Genomic DNA, 15393 nt, shown 5'->3' with positions numbered 1-15393 from the left:
CGTCCGACACGTCGGCTTTGCATTATTCTGGCCCTTAGCAGGGGCCGAAATTTCTGGAATCATTGACAGCCTTTGTAGCTGGCCATATGACTTCCTGAGCAGTGATAGCAAGTAGGTAAAGCATCTTGGGGAGCGCGTACATTTTGCGCCACATCTGGCGCAGTTTAGATGACGGTGACAGTATTTGGCACAAGGGTTAACATTAATGAAGAAACTATTGAGTTTGCCGTCAGTATTTGTCGTTGATTTTGGGTTGTGGATTTGTAGCACTTCGTAGCCAAGAGTTTTGAAGTTCTCCGTAATGTCGCTGTTTAACGTGCTATGGTGCAGGCTTTTTACAACGATTCTATACGGCTTGTCTGTTTTCATTTGGTAGATATGAAATTCCAAGCCAACGTTATCCATATGGTCCACAATGGCTCTGTAGGTATCACTGTCTTTGGGAGATATTCTTATCGTTTCGCCTTGATTGACCTTAACGATAACTTTGTCTCTATTAGCAACCTCATCTATGAGTTCAAATAGGTCACTAAGGCTATTTGTGTGCACTACTATTTGTGGTGGCTTTGAATGACCTCTACGTCCAGGAGCAGCCTCATCATTATCATTATTGCTAACTCCTGCGTTGTTCACTGTGACATTAGTATCACCTACAATTGTTTCATCATCATCATCAGTTTCCTCATCCATGTCCAACAGAGGGAACATGTTGCTTGCATGAGATCGATTGCTCGATGAACTTGATGCCGAAGTGCTTGAAGAACTGGATGTAGAGGTGCTCGATGAGGAGGCGATGCCATCCGTTGTGGCGCTTCTAGCAACAATTAGGCTACTAATGTAGCAATGCAAATATAATAATTTGTTTGCTATTTAAGTGCTAAAGTGCTAAAATGGCGGAAATCTATTGTGTTTTTGTATTTGTATTGAAGTGTTAATTTTTTTGTGCGTAGCTTAAATATTTTTAGAATGCAAATATGTATTTTAATTCATCTGTTGCACATGTTGCGAATATTCCTCAATTAAAAGAAGGCTAATTTTAAAGTAGGTGCTGAGTTAATTATACACTAAGAGTGAAACTTGAAGCATCTCCTTATTTAGGTATACTAATAAGACCCTTTACATTATTAGAATTGTCAAAATCGATACGATAAGACATCTCGGATCACATAAAGCATATGTATCCATTATCATTAGCTAAGTCAATGTAGTTGTCTTTTATGCTCACCAACCAAAGGATAAAAGGGTGCGAACAGGAAATGTATGTACATATGTATGTATCAGGCATAAGACGCCAACTCCGTCCCTAAAAAATATATGCATATATTCTACATCAGAGTCAACAGTCGAGACAATATAGCCATGGCCGTATGAACACCTACTTACTAAAAGACTGATAATTAAATAAGATCCATGATTACATCAGTTAATAAACAACATACAATTATTATGCTTGCATTATTTATATTTTATTAATTTAAAATTAAGTTTATTGAGTGGTTTCACTGGATCCTTCAACCACGGCGATTGGCCCTATTGGCCCTTGCGCGTTGGCGTTGACGCCTATTAGCCGCAGCGTTGCGCCTTCTTCGGAGCGCGGCTGCACGAGCTCTAGATCTACGAAGCTCTTTTCTCATGTGGCGACGATCAGCTCTCAGGCGTTTAAGCAATTTACGAAGTCTTTTCTCTTCCTCTGCGACAGTTGAGGTGCTAGAAGAAGAAGAAGAAGAAGAAGTACTGGCTGCGGTGGTGGCAGTAGTGGGGGCCGCAGTAGTGGTAGTAGTGGTCGTATCACTACTGGAAGAAGTGGATGACGGTGAGGTTGATGAAGTGGATGGCGTAGAGGTTGAAGAGCTGGATGCCGGAGTGCTTGAAGAACTGGCTGCCGGGGTGGTTGAAGAACTGGCTGCCGGGGTGGTTGAAGAACTGGATGTCGGAGTAGTTGAAGAGGATGCCGGAGCTGTGGTGCATCTAGCAACGATCGGGCCGCTGATGAGAGCAAAAACTAAAACGAAGGTAAAACGCATTGTGATGTTTCTGTATGATTAGACTACGAAAGTTGGCAGACTTATATACCAAAATTCAATGCTCATCAACAAGAAAGATGTCACTATAACCAGTTGTTTCAATACTGAGTTGTTGATCTTCTTACAAAATCGCCTTGACAGAATACAATAATTTATGTGCTATTTACTCAGAGGAGAAGTGCTAAAATGGCGGAAATCTATTGTGTTTCTATGTTTGTGTTAAAGTATGGATTTGCTTTGCGTGGCTTCATTATTTTTAGAAAGCAAATATTTGAAAACATATGTTGCGAATGCTATGAAAATTCCGCAATTAAAAGAGGACTATTTTAAAAGTAGGTGCTGAGTAAATAATAAATTATACACTTTGAAAAAAATACACGATTATTGTGCCTGAAAAATTTATATTTTATTAATTTAAAACTATCTACATATATTGAATACATATATATTCACTGAATCCTTCAACCGCGGCGATTGATCCTACCTCTGCGTTGGCCTTGGCGCCTATTAGCCGCAGCATTGCGTCTTCTTCGGATCGCGGCTGCACGAGCTTTTGATTTGCGAAGCTCGTTTCTCATGCGGCGACGTTGGGCTTTCAGACGATTAAGTATTTCCAATAGGCGAAGTCTTTCGACTTCCGCTGAATCGTTTGTGGTACTGGAACTGGTATCGGAAGAAGAAGTATTTGTGGATGGGGTGGTAGAAGGACTAGAGGAAGTACTGGTGGAAGAACTAGCTGCTGGGGTGCTTGACGATGCTGAGCTTCCTGTTGAGCTGCCGGTAGTACCCGTTGAGCTTCCTGTTGAGCTACCAGTAGTACCCGTTGAGCTGCCTGTTGAGCTACCGGTGGTACCTGTCGAGCTGCCAGTAGTACCCGTTGAGCTTCCTGTTGAACTACCGGTGGTACCCGTTGAGCTACCGGTAGTACCAGTCGAGCTGCCGGTAGTACCTGTTGAGCTGCCGGTAGTACCTGTTGTGCTGCCGGTAGAACCCGTTGAGCCTGTTGAGTCGCCGGTGGTATCAGTTGAGCCCCCGGTAGTATCTGTTGAGGCGCATCTAACGAAGATCGGGCCGCTGATAAGCGCAAAAACGAAAACGAAGGCAAAACGCATTGTTAATCTGTTTAATAATTAGATTGAGAAAGTTGGCAGGCTTATATAGCAAAATTCGATGCTCACCAAAAGAAAAGATGTCTCTCTAACCAGTTGTTTCAATAGAGATTTGTTGATCTATCGAAAAAATCACAGAGATTTAATACAATAGGATTGGTTTCGCGTGTCTTCAATTTATTTACAAAGTAAATATTTGGAAACATATGTTTCGCATTCAGGAATATTTTGTAATTAAAATAAGACCAAATTTTCAAGTAAGTGTTGAGTTATTAGTATTCAGATACTCGTAAGCTCCCGTCAATATACATACGTATACGTAGATTAGATGCGACTCTAATCGAAGGCAGGTGATCGTTTTTTGGGTTCATAACATATATAATATATATATATTTACGCTAGTTATCCCAGGACGACCTGTGAAATCCATGATCACAACATCCTTACAGGGATGCCCACATGTTTAATATACGGTCAATCAAATCAATAGGCACAATAGGTATATAGATTTGGGAAGATCAAAAGTCAAGGGTCTAAAAATGCAGTAGTATTTTCGGTATATTTTAGTCACAGCACCACCTCTTCACTATTTTGCTTTTATTGAAATTGGCAATCAGCTAAGACCCGATGGCAGTAGACGTAATTTACCATACAGAAGTATTTGTTTGCTCTTTCGATTTTTATCGATTTTCGACTGCGGAAGTGGGCATGGTAAAAATTAGAAACAAACTTGATCTGCATTCAAAAATAACAAGGAACTTTCGAAATAAATTATAGCTCTATATCTTATACAGGTTTGCACGAGTTTTGAGTTATCGGTTTGGTATCGGAACGTTTCATTTCTCATCATTTCTTGCCGCTGAAACAGCTGATTTGTGTTTTGGTCAGAAGCAAACAACGCAAAAAAATGCCCTTTTTCTCTTCTTCTACCATGGTGGTTTGTGCTCCATATGCTGGAGCACCAGCTCCCTCGACCATCTTAAAAAGCCCGCTCGCCACGTCCTCCTCCATGGCTGTCACCGATTGCTAGGAGTAAGGACCACCGCTCGTAGCCCTGACCTCTGCCTTATTTTGGGCAATTTTCTTGCGAATATTGGCCTTCCAATCGCAACAAACCTGGAATATATTATTACAATATATTAGTTTGACATAATTCTGAGGATATTCATACCTTTTTCCATCCCGCAACATCTTTAATTGGAGGACCAATTGCGTTTAAGGCACCGGCAAGCTCGCTCCACTTAGCTTCTGCAGCCACACGATCGCCTTTGGCGAATCCACGCGCCAGACTTTCGTTAGCCTGCATAAAATTAAGAATAATTTCATCCTGCAATGTTGATTTGTGTTGTCCCCTGCAAACAATATATTAGTAATTTTGTTTTTTATAAAAATAAACTTTTTTACTCACATTTTTAAAAAGCAGTTGAACCGAAATCAGAGTTGAACGGGAATCAGATGTTTCCCATAAAAAAAGGGGATGCCACCTTTTTAATGGATTTCATTCCGGTGAATTTAAAAATTTTTCTTTTTTATAATATTTTAGAACTTAAGTAATTAAATTAAAAAAAAATAATTTTTATAAAACATATTTTACTGAACTTCAACAAATTTAATGCCATCCGTTTCATTACAAGTATTTATACGCGCTACCCATAGGGTAGAAGGGTATTATAACTATAAAGTATATATATTCTATAAGAGATAGAGCTATAATTTTTCTTCGTCAGCATTTCTTATATTTGCACGCAGATCAAGTTTGTTTCAAATTTTTACACGCCCACTTCCGCCCCCGCAAATCAAAAAAATCGAATAACAAGCGTAATTTAAAAGCTAGAGTTGCGAATTTTGATATATACAATAATAACTATAGTAGTTATGATTCCTGAGAATTTGGTTGCGATCAGATAAAAATTGTGGAAGTTATTAAAGAAATACTTTTGTATGGGCAAAAACGCCTACTTACTAGGGGTCTTAGTTGCTTTGGCTGACAATCTGGTATATTGTGCCGTCTAAGGTATATTTTGAATGCGGTACTACACCGATATACCACATATACCATTTGGTATATTTTTAGTATTTTTGCAGTATATTTGGTATATTTTGAGAATAATACCGCAAAATATATTTCTTTTATTTAAAATGGGTAGCGGGTATCTCACAGTCGAGTACACTCGACTGTAGCTTTCTTACTTATTGCTTACTTGCTTTTTCATTCCATCGAAAATATGGCAAGTATGAAAGTGAAAACGGGAGCACCAATTTTTTCGTTTTCGTTTTCAAAACGAAAACCAAAAGTGAATACCGGAACATGCCTGATAGTCTCCGTTTTTATACGGACTTACATGGCATTATTGACTTAGGGGTCTCCTTCTGCCTGTTACAACATTTCCCGCTGGCACAAAGTTATAATACTTTTGTATGCTAATAGCCAGTATATAACTATGATTATTATGTTTGCAATATTTATATTTTATTAATTTGAAATTATCTAAATTGAGACTCTTCACTGGATACTTCAACCACGGCGATTTATCCTGTTCGCGCGTTGGCGTAGACGCCTATTAACTGCAGCGTTGCGTCTTCTTCGGATCGCGGCTGTACGAGCTCTTGATCTACGAAGCTCATTTCTCAATCGGCGACGTTCGGTTCTCAAGCGCCTAATTCTTTCGCGAAGTTTTTCGGCTTCCTCCGAATCGGTAGTGGTGCTGGAGCTGGTGTCGGAAGGAGTACTTGTGGAAGTAGTAGATGATGGGCTGCTGGAAGGACTAGTCGAAGAGGTTGTTGATGGACTGGTGGAAGAACTTGTTGCCGGGGTGCCTGACGACGTGGATGTTGAGCTGCCGGTAGTACTTGTTGTGCTGCCTGTTGAGCTGCCAGTAGTACCCGTTGTGCTGCCTGTTGAGCTGCCAGTAGTACCCGTTGTGCTGCCGGTAGTACCCGTTGTGCTGCCGGTAGTACCCGTTGTGCTGCCGGTAGTACCCGTTGTGCTGCCGGTAGTACCCGTTGTGCTGCCGGTAGTACCCGTTGTGCCGCCAGTAGTACCAGTTGTGCTGCCGGTAGTACCCGTTGTGCCGGTAGTACCCGTTGTGCCGGTAGTATCCGCTGCGGCGCATCTAGCAACGATTGGGCCGCTGATGAGAGCAAAAACTAAAACGAAGGCAAAGCGCATTGTTAAGCTTCTTAATAATTGAATTGAAGAAGTTGGCAGACTTATATAGCAAAATTTGGCGCTCTTGAAAAAGAAAGATGTCACGATAACCAGCTGTTTCAATAGAGATTTACTGATCTATTGAAAAATCAAAGGGAAATATAACAATAACTTGTGTTCTATATAATGAAAATGTTTACTCAGTGGAGATGAGTTCAACCTGCGGAAGCCTTCAGTGCTTTTGTTTTTGGTTGAATTATAAATTTGCTTTGAGTGTTCCCAATTTATTTGCAAAGTAAATAATTCGAAACATACATACGTTTCGCATGTTAGGAATATTCCGTAATTAAAATAAAACAACATTTTTGGATACATGGGTGCTGAGTTAGTAATTAATTCAAATTTACTTTTAATTATACTCGTAAGCTCCCAACAATGATTAGTAAGGAGGAAAGTCCGCAATACATACATCATATGTATACGTAGAGTACATGCAATACCAATCTTACGGTAGACGAATGATTTTTAGGTCAAACAGTACCCTTGGCGTAAGATATCCAAGCCTCTTCAACCCGCATCTAGGATTTTAAGATTCAAGACGACAACACCCCCAAAGAAACGGCAAGGTGCAGGTGGCCGAGGACATCAGTCTTCATTAAACGTTCAATCCATAATAGACACTTCTCCAATCTTTTGAAGAGCGAAGGTCTTAGACAGGATCGGAATATTGGAGTAGTTTGGATAGTAGATAGATTTAGATAGATTAAAAAGTTAAGCGTCTAGTACACTCGAAATGACAGCAGCTTTCTACTTTACGGCCCTTATATTATTAAATATTTTCACACATTAGATCGCCATTACATTGGACCCCCATGAGAGTCTAGTCTCCCTTGTTTTTTTATGACGTATGTATGGCTACGTATGTATATATAGTATATAACATAATACTACAAAGTATTATTAGCATTTTATTCAAATCAAATCTCCAAAGTTTTTTTTTCGCACATGTACTTCTAGGCACATTCTTTATGATTCATGAAAATTAGGTGGCGCTCAGATAAAAAACTTCAAAGTTATTAAAGAAAAAATGTAAAATTACCAAATCTATTAATTTCTTTGGTTGACTATTTAGTTTTCAATGCAGTAGTATGTAGTATTATATAGTTATTTCACCTTATCTTCTAGAACATTTTTAGTATATATTTGGCATATCGATATAAAAACTTCGATTATTATGCTTGCATTATTTATTTTTTATTAATTTAAAATTATCTATATTAAGCGCCTTCACTGGATCCTTCAACCACGGCGATTGGCCCTATTTGCGCGTTGGCGTTGACGCCTATTAGCCGCAGCATTGCGCCTTCTTCGGATCGCGGCTGTACGAGCTCTTGATCTACGAAGCTCTTTTCTCAATCGGCGACGTTCGGCTCTCAAGCGCTGAATTGTTTCGCGAAGTATTTCGGCTTCTGTTGAATCGCTTGTGCTGCTAGAAGAAGAAGTACTTGTGGATGGGCTGCTGGTTGCAGTACTTGTTGATGGACTGGTGGAAGGACTGGTAGAAGTAGTGGTGGAAGAACTAGATGACGGGGTGCCTGAAGACGTGGATGATGAGGTGTCTGCTGGGGTGGATGTTGAGCTGCCTGTTGAGCTACCGCTAGTATCAGTTGAACTGCCTGTTGAGCTACCGCTAGTATCTGTTGAACTGCCTGTTGAGCTGCCAGTTGAGCTGCCAGTAGAGCTGCCAGTAGAGCTGCCTGTTGAGCTGCCGGTCGTGTCCGTTGAGCTGCCTGTTGAGCTACCGGTAGTATCCGTTGAGCTCCCAGTAGTATCAGTTGAGGCGCATCTAGCAACGATTGGGCCGCTGATGAGAGCAAAAACTAAAACGAAGGCAAATCGCATTGTTAAGCTGTTTAATAATTGAATTGAGAAAGTTGGCAGACTTATATAGCAAAATTCGATGCTCAATAAGAGAACGATCCTACTATAGCCAGCTGTTTCAATAGAGATTTGTTGATTTATTAAAAAAATCACAGGGACATCGAATAATAACGTGTGTTCTATATAGTGAAATTGTTTACTTAGTGCCTACTTAGTGAAGTGCTTAAATGGCAAATGGAAATCTTTTGTGTGATGATATGTTTTGTCTGTGTTGAAACGTGGATTTGTTTTGGGTGGTTTTAATTTTTGTAGAAAGCAAATATTTGAAATCATATGTTGCGCGTGCTAGGAATATTCCATACTTAAGAGAAGACTACATTTTAAAGTAGATACTGAGCTTTTATTAGCTATAAACTTTATATGAAACATGAAGCACGCCGTATTCAGGTCCTCGTATGATCGTAGAAATGTTGAGCAAAGATTAAAAGATTTTATAAGCTTGGCAAAATTGATCATGTTTGATTTAGATTTATTTAGATTTTTTAGAGAATGGAAAACATATTTTTGGCACAACAATTATGACTATGTTACTAACCTTATAATTTCTGAAAATGAGGTTGCAATCGGATAAAAACTTAGAAGTTATTGAAGAAATAATTGACAATGAAGCCATTAATTAAGTTGGTTGAAAATTTGGTATATTTGAACATCTATGGTAAATTTTTGTATATTTTTTGTTATACCAATTTGGTATATTTAAAAGATAATATAACCTATGCACTATTAAAATTTAATTGAATATTGATAGCGGATATCTCATGGTTAGCTCATTTGCCTGTTGCTTACTTAGTCAGCCAATTTTTATTAACATAGCAACAACATTATAATTAAAATCGCACTTCAGGTTAACTAAGTTTTACATTTATATGTACTCTTAAAATATGGAAGAGTCAAATATATTGCATATTAATCGGCAGATTGCCATAATATTATGTAGATCGGTATAGCAATTGATTAAAAACAACAATAATTATGCATGCATTATTGATATATTTTATTAATATAATATTATCTATATTCAGCGCCCTTACTGAATCCCTTATCCACGGCGATTGATCCTACCTCTGCGTTGGCGTTGGCGCCTATTAGCCGCAGCATTGCGTCTTCTTCGGATCGCGGCTGCACGAGCTCTTGATTTGCGGAGCTCGTTTCTCATGCGGCGACGCTGAGCTTTCAGACGATTAAGTATTTCCAATAGGCGAAGTCTTTCGACTTCCGCTGAATCGTTTGTGGTACTGGAACTGGTATCGGAAGAAGAAGTATTTGTGGATGGGGTGGTAGAAGGACTAGAGGAAGTACTGGAGGAAGAACTAGCTGCTGGGGTGCTTGATGATGTGGATGTTGAGCTGCCTGCTGGGGTCGATGTTGAGCTACCGGTAGTGCCCGTTGAGCTTCCAGTAGTACCCGTTGAGCTGCCTGTTGAGCTACCGGTAGTACCCGTTGAGCTGCCTGTTGAGCTGCCGGTAGTACCCGTTGAGCTTCCAGTAGTACCAGTTGAGCTGCCTGTTGAGCTACCGGTAGTGCCCGTAGAGCTGCCGGTAGTACCCGTTGTGCTGCCGGTAGAGCCCGTTGAGCCTGTTGTGCCCCCAGTAGTATCCGTTGAGGCGCATCTAACAAAGATTGGGCCGCTGATAAGCGCAAAAACGAAAACGAAGGCAAAACGCATTGTTACGCTGTTTAATAATTGTATAGTATTGAGGAAGTTGGCAGACTTATATAGCAAAATTCGCTGATCATCAAAAAGAAAGATGTCTCTATAACCAGCTGTTTCAATAGAGATTTGTTGATCTATTAAAAAAATCACAGGGACATAATACAATAGGATTGGTTTCGCGTGTCTTCAATTTATTTACATTTTAAAACATATGTTAGGAATATTCCGTAATTGAAATAATACTATAATTTTAGGTAAGAGCTTAGATAATTACAGAGCTTTGATAATTACACACTTTTAATGAAACGTGAAGCAACGCCATGTTCTGGTACTCGTAAGCTTATACAATGCTTATCGTGTGCGTTGAATTCATACAACGTGTACGTTGAATTCATACAACTCCAATCTTTTGGCAGACGAGCGTTGTTTCATCTCGAGTAGTACCCTCGGCGCAAAATGTCCAAGCCCATTTAACCTGCTGCAAGGTTGCGCGATTCATGACGACAAAACCCCCAAAAGAACGTCAAGAATCAGGATGCCGAGGCCAACAGTCTTTATAAAACGGTCAATCCAAGCATAGGTACTTCTTCCAATCTGTTGAGCTCTTGAATATGATCGAAATATTGGAGTATTAAATATGAACAGATTTAGAAAAACTTATGTAAATGTAAAGGATCTAATACACTTGCAATGACAGCGTTCTTCTTGTTTTAATTTAACAGAACATACATAGAAAGCAATAATGTACACTGTTAGAAGTATCACCATTAAATTTCATATCAATCATATTCTGAGTTTTCATCACGTATATGTACTACGTATAAAGCAATATAACACCTCAGACCAATGTAGACAGCTATTGAAGAAAAGAATGCAGATCTGTATAGATGCATAGATTACATATTAGTATAAATTCATAGTTAACATTTTATTCAAAAATTTGTTTATTTTGGCTCTGTGTGCTACTGCAACTAACGATCCTCTTCAGGAAGTTGCTGAACCCTTCAATATATACGCAGGACTACGAACGTATGTATTTGAACATTTTAGAAGGCGGTTGGTATAGGGCCTTTGAATAAATTATGGTGATTCTGTTAGAGGAACTACTACAGAAAGGTACTTTTGATTTAGCAATAGGCTAGAAGTGAATTTTAAATTTGTGCCTTTAGAAAATATGTAACAGTCAGAATGAGGCATCTTCGGCCGAATAAAGTATATACATTTTAGATCAGCACCAACAGACGATATAACAAGTAAGAAAGTTACAGTCGAGTGTGCTCGACTGTGAGATACCCGCTACCCATTTTTAATAAAGGCAAAATATTGCGGTATCATTTTCAAAATATACCGAAAATACTAAAAAATACTAAAAAATTTACCAAATGGTATGTTTGGTATATCGATATAGTACACCATTCAAAATATACCATAGACGGCACAATGTGCCAGATTGTCAGCCAAAGCAACTCAGACCCCTAGTCAGTAGGCGTTTTTGCCAAACAAAAGTATTTCTTTAATAACTTCTAAAATTTTTATCTGATCGCAACCAAATTTTCAGGAATCATAACTACTATAGTAATTATCGTATATACCAAAACTCGCAAAACTCTAGCTTGAAAATTACGCTTGTTATTCGATTTTTTTGATTTGCGGGGGCGGAAGTAGGCGTGGCAAAAATTTGAAACAAACTTGATCTGCGTGCAAACATAACAAATAGTGTCGAATTAGAGCTCTATCTCTTGTAGTCTCTGAGATCCAGTGTTTCATACGGACGGACGGACAGACGGACAGACGGACATGGCTATATCGTCTCGGCTGTTGACGCTGATCAAGAATATATATACTTTATAGGGTCGGAGATGCCTCCTTCTACCTGTTACATACATTTCCTGTTGGCGCAAAGTTATAATACCCTTCTACCCTATGGGTAGCGGGTATAAAAAGCCAAGTCCGTCTGTCCATTTCTCCGTATCTATTCTTATGAAAACAAGATCTCATAGACTAATAGATAAAACAATCATTTTTCGACAGCACTTGTTTTTGCTGACCGCAGTTAAAGTTTGTTTTTAGATTTTGGGCAAGTGAAAAAGATCGCAATAAAATACAAACAAATATAAGTATATCGATATATCAAATATAGTCTTCTATTTAATTAATTCTTCGGTATTTTAATTATTTATATTATAATAATACCTCACTGTTTTACCTTTATTGACAATAGTAAGCGGGCATCGTGCAGTCAAGCACGAGTGTATCTTTCTTACTTGTTATTCGTTGCTTTGCTGTCAGGAATTGGTTACTCATCTGTAGCGTTCTTAAAAACATATGAAATTGTCGAAAATCTAACAAATGAATATAATTTACCTTACAAACCTCAGGAGATATACCGATTCTTTATGGATTTATAGTAAAACCATGTAGTAATTACTATTAACATCATTTTATTGAACTCAATTTACATATCTTGACTCTTAAACAAAGAGATTCTAGCTTAAAGTCTAGGCCAATAAACCGCGATTAAGACGATTGTTCACAACCACGCCAATGTGAAAGCGCCCGGCGAGTAAACGACGTTTTTATGCATGGCGTTCTTTCACGAGGATTTTTAACAGCTGAAGTCTTTCAGCTTCTGTTATTTCAGTGGTGTCTGGGGAGCTGCTGTCAGAGGAACTGGTGTCGGAAGGAACAGAGTCCGAGGAAGTGGAGTCCGAAGTAGTAGAGTCTGAAGAAGTTGTGTCTGTCTGTCTAAAGACATATCCCAACAATATTTATGAAAGAATTCTGAAAGATATATTTGCAATTCATAGTGAAAACATGTTTCGATTAGGGTGATCTATAAATCAAATAATTTAATGACATTATCATATTATGCTTTTGCTATTAGTCTTTTATTTAAATCAAAATAAAAAAGATTTTGCATTTTTAGTCCTTAAATAATTGCCCAGGTCAATCAACCGCGACGTGCGAACCTCTCTCTGCCAAATCGTCGACGCCTGAAGCCACCTTCTAAGCGGCCACTCCTGAAGCCACCTGCAAAGCGGCCACGCCTGAAGCCACCTTCAAAGCGGCGACGCCTGAAGCCACCTTCAAAGCGGCGACGCCTGAAGCCGCCTTCTTCACGTTCACGCCTAAGAGCACGTCTCTCTCTCAGGATTTCGAGAATTTCTAGGAGTCTTTGTTCCTCGGTTGTTTCGGCTGTGGTGCTGGTGTTTGGTGAGGTACTGGTGGAAGGACTTGTGGATGGGGTTGAGGAAGGACTTGTTGAAGAGCTGGTGGAAGGACTTGTAGATGGACTGGTAGAGCTGCTTGTAGACGGGCTGGTGGAAGAGCTTGTTGCTGGACTGGTGGAAGAGCTTGCTGCTGGAGTTGTGGAAGAGCTTGCTGCTGGAGTCGTGGAACTGCTTGCCGCTGGAGTTGTGGAAGAACCGGTTGAAGGCGAGGTTGACGAGCCAGGGGTGCTAGTGTCAGCGCATCTAGCAACGACCAGGCAGCTGACGAGAGCGATCACTAAAGCCAATATAAAACGCATGGTTAAATTTCTTAATGATTAGATTGCGAAAGTTAAAAGGCTTTTATAGCTCACGGTTTGATCGATTGAGTCAAACATTAGGCAGCTCATCTTTAAACAGTTGTTTATTATTTTTCGAATTATGGAATACTTAAGTACATTATTTATTTTATTAGAAACAAATTGTATATCTTTATTTTATTTATTGAATAATTAAGGTGTAGCAATGGAAAGCTACTATTTTTGAGTTAAAGATTCCCTTATTTGTATTTCCTCTATTCATAACATTCTGCAATTAATGTGAAACATATGAGTACACATAAAAAAATTGCTCGGTTAGCGGGTATCTCTAATGCGTATCTTCTTTAGAAACTCACAAAAGTTTGTGTGGGCTGAGCTTTTTATAAGACCCATACATGGAAGAAATCTAAATTCCTATGAGCTCCAAACGCAATGATCATATTCTGGTAATTTTCGTAACGCTATCACTAAAGAAACTATAGTGCGAAAAGAAAAGAAACTATAGTGGTATCGCATGTAACAACGAGTAAAAAGGCAGCTGACAAGACGAAAACCTGTGGTAAAAGTAAGGTCTTCTAAAAAATTAGGAAAAATCCGCTAATATCATTATATTCAGTTTGTAGATTTCTATAGATATATAGCTCCTATAAGAGATTATAAAAACAAATAATTATCATTTTAATAATTTTATTGAATTCAATTTGTATATTTTGACTCTTAGAAAGAGATCCCAGACTAAACTTTAGGCCTATTAACCACGATTAAGACGATTGTTTACAACCACGCCAATGTGAAGGCGGCCGGCGAGTAAACGACGTTTTTCTGCATTGCGTTCTTTCACGAGCTCGAGGATTTTCAAAAGCTGAAGTCTTTCAGCTTCTGTAGATTCAGTGGTGTTTGGGGAGCTGCTGTCAGAGGAACTAGTGTCAGAGGAACTGGTATCTGAGGAACTGGTGTCGGAAGATGTGGAGTCCGAAGGAGTAGAGTCTGAAGAAGAGGTGTCTGAAGAAGTCGAGCCAGTGCTCGGATCTGCTGATGAGGTCGCGGAAGTATCTGAAGAGGCGGTGTCAGCGCTTTTAACAACAACCAGGCAGCTGACAAGAGCGATCACTAAAGTCAATGTCAAACGCATTGTTAAGCTTCTTAATGATTTGATTGCGAAAGTTACAAGCCTTTTATAGCAAAATAGTGTTGTCTTGTATGTACATAAAAAAGTTGAATTGTTGGTAAATAAAATCAGTTGTATCAATAAGACGTTATATTTGAATTTATGTAATACTACATGCCTGTACAAAATTTGTACGAAATTAAAAGCAAAGTGTTTTTAGCTAGTGGAAAATTTCTATTATTGTGCAAGCGATTATCTTATTTGCATACATGAATTTATTTTGAAAACAGCAGAAAACGTTCAATTGTATTACTAATTGAAATTAAGAAGATATCATAGAATCTGAGAGAAAGGATTTACTTTAGATGTTGGTGTTCAAAATCCTTGAGGCGCATCTAACAACGATCGGCTCGCTGGCGAGAGTAAAGACTAAATCGAAGGCAAAACGCATTGCGAAATTTCTTAATGATTAGACTGAGAGAGTTGTCCGTCTCTTATAGCAATTTCAATGATTGTCTAAATTTCTAGCAATTTCATTAATTGTCTAAATTTTCCACGTCACAAGTGTTATGTATTAAAATCAGTTGTTTCAATATATTTTCTGTTCGGTTCTGACGTTTTTGCATTGCTTTATTGTCAGATATTGTTTACTCATTTAACGCGAGCTTAGCAGACTTGAATATATTTGTTCTGCAATTATTATTTAAAGACATATAGTATGCCAAAAATATTTATGAAAGAATTCCGAAAGATATATTTGCAAATCATAATGAAAACGTGCTTCCATTAGAGTGATCTACAAATCAAATAAATTAATTACATAACTATATTATGCTTTTGTTAGTAGTTTTTTATTTAAATCAAAATGAAAATAGATTCT

General features: G+C 38.6%; 3 protein-coding genes across 3 annotated transcripts; all 3 read right to left on the bottom strand.

The window, feature by feature from the left end:
• Positions 1-1511: 1511 nt before the first annotated feature.
• On the bottom strand, positions 1512-3136 carry LOC127565391 (period circadian protein-like). Its single transcript, XM_052003546.1, has 2 exons — positions 2683-3136; positions 1512-1738 (listed from the first exon to the last, which is right to left on the bottom strand). Exons 1-2 carry the CDS (start codon positions 3134-3136, stop codon positions 1512-1514), a joined length of 681 nt encoding a protein of 226 aa, XP_051859506.1.
• A 2505-nt stretch (positions 3137-5641) lies between these two features.
• On the bottom strand, positions 5642-6303 carry LOC117568753 (period circadian protein-like). Its single transcript, XM_034249579.2, has one exon. The coding sequence runs from the start codon at positions 6300-6302 to the stop codon at positions 5649-5651; it is 654 nt and encodes a 217-aa protein (XP_034105470.2). The 5' UTR covers position 6303; the 3' UTR covers positions 5642-5648.
• Positions 6304-7580: 1277 nt separating this feature from the next.
• LOC117566523 (uncharacterized protein DDB_G0271670-like) lies at positions 7581-9888 on the bottom strand. The gene is made up of 2 exons (XM_034246063.1): positions 9285-9888; positions 7581-8161 (listed from the first exon to the last, which is right to left on the bottom strand). The coding sequence occupies exons 1-2, from the start codon at positions 9886-9888 to the stop codon at positions 7581-7583; spliced, it is 1185 nt and encodes a 394-aa protein (XP_034101954.1).
• Between the last annotated feature and the right edge of the window lie 5505 nt (positions 9889-15393).

This window comes from Drosophila albomicans, chromosome 3 (genome assembly GCF_009650485.2).
Source record: "Drosophila albomicans strain 15112-1751.03 chromosome 3, ASM965048v2, whole genome shotgun sequence".
Classification (NCBI taxonomy): domain Eukaryota; kingdom Metazoa; phylum Arthropoda; class Insecta; order Diptera; family Drosophilidae; genus Drosophila; species Drosophila albomicans.
The sequence above is the reverse complement of the archived record's forward strand: the minus strand, read 5'-3'. Positions and strand labels throughout refer to the sequence as shown.

Excerpts from the sequence above, each read along its gene's own strand:
- LOC117568753 (XM_034249579.2), bottom strand. The coding sequence starts at position 6,302 with ATGCGCTTTGCCTTCGTTTTAGTTTTTGCTCTCATCAGCGGCCCAATC.
- LOC127565391 (XM_052003546.1), bottom strand. The coding sequence starts at position 3,136 with ATGCGTTTTGCCTTCGTTTTCGTTTTTGCGCTTATCAGCGGCCCGATC. Across the intron at positions 1,739-2,682 it reads TTCTTCCGATACCAGTTCCA|CCAGTACTTCTTCTTCTTCT; the intron begins GTACCACAAACG and ends CCACCACCGCAG.
- LOC117566523 (XM_034246063.1), bottom strand. The coding sequence starts at position 9,888 with ATGCGTTTTGCCTTCGTTTTCGTTTTTGCGCTTATCAGCGGCCCAATC. Across the intron at positions 8,162-9,284 it reads GCGCCAACGCCAACGCAGAG|TTTTTGCTCTCATCAGCGGC; the intron begins GTAGGATCAATC and ends CCTTCGTTTTAG.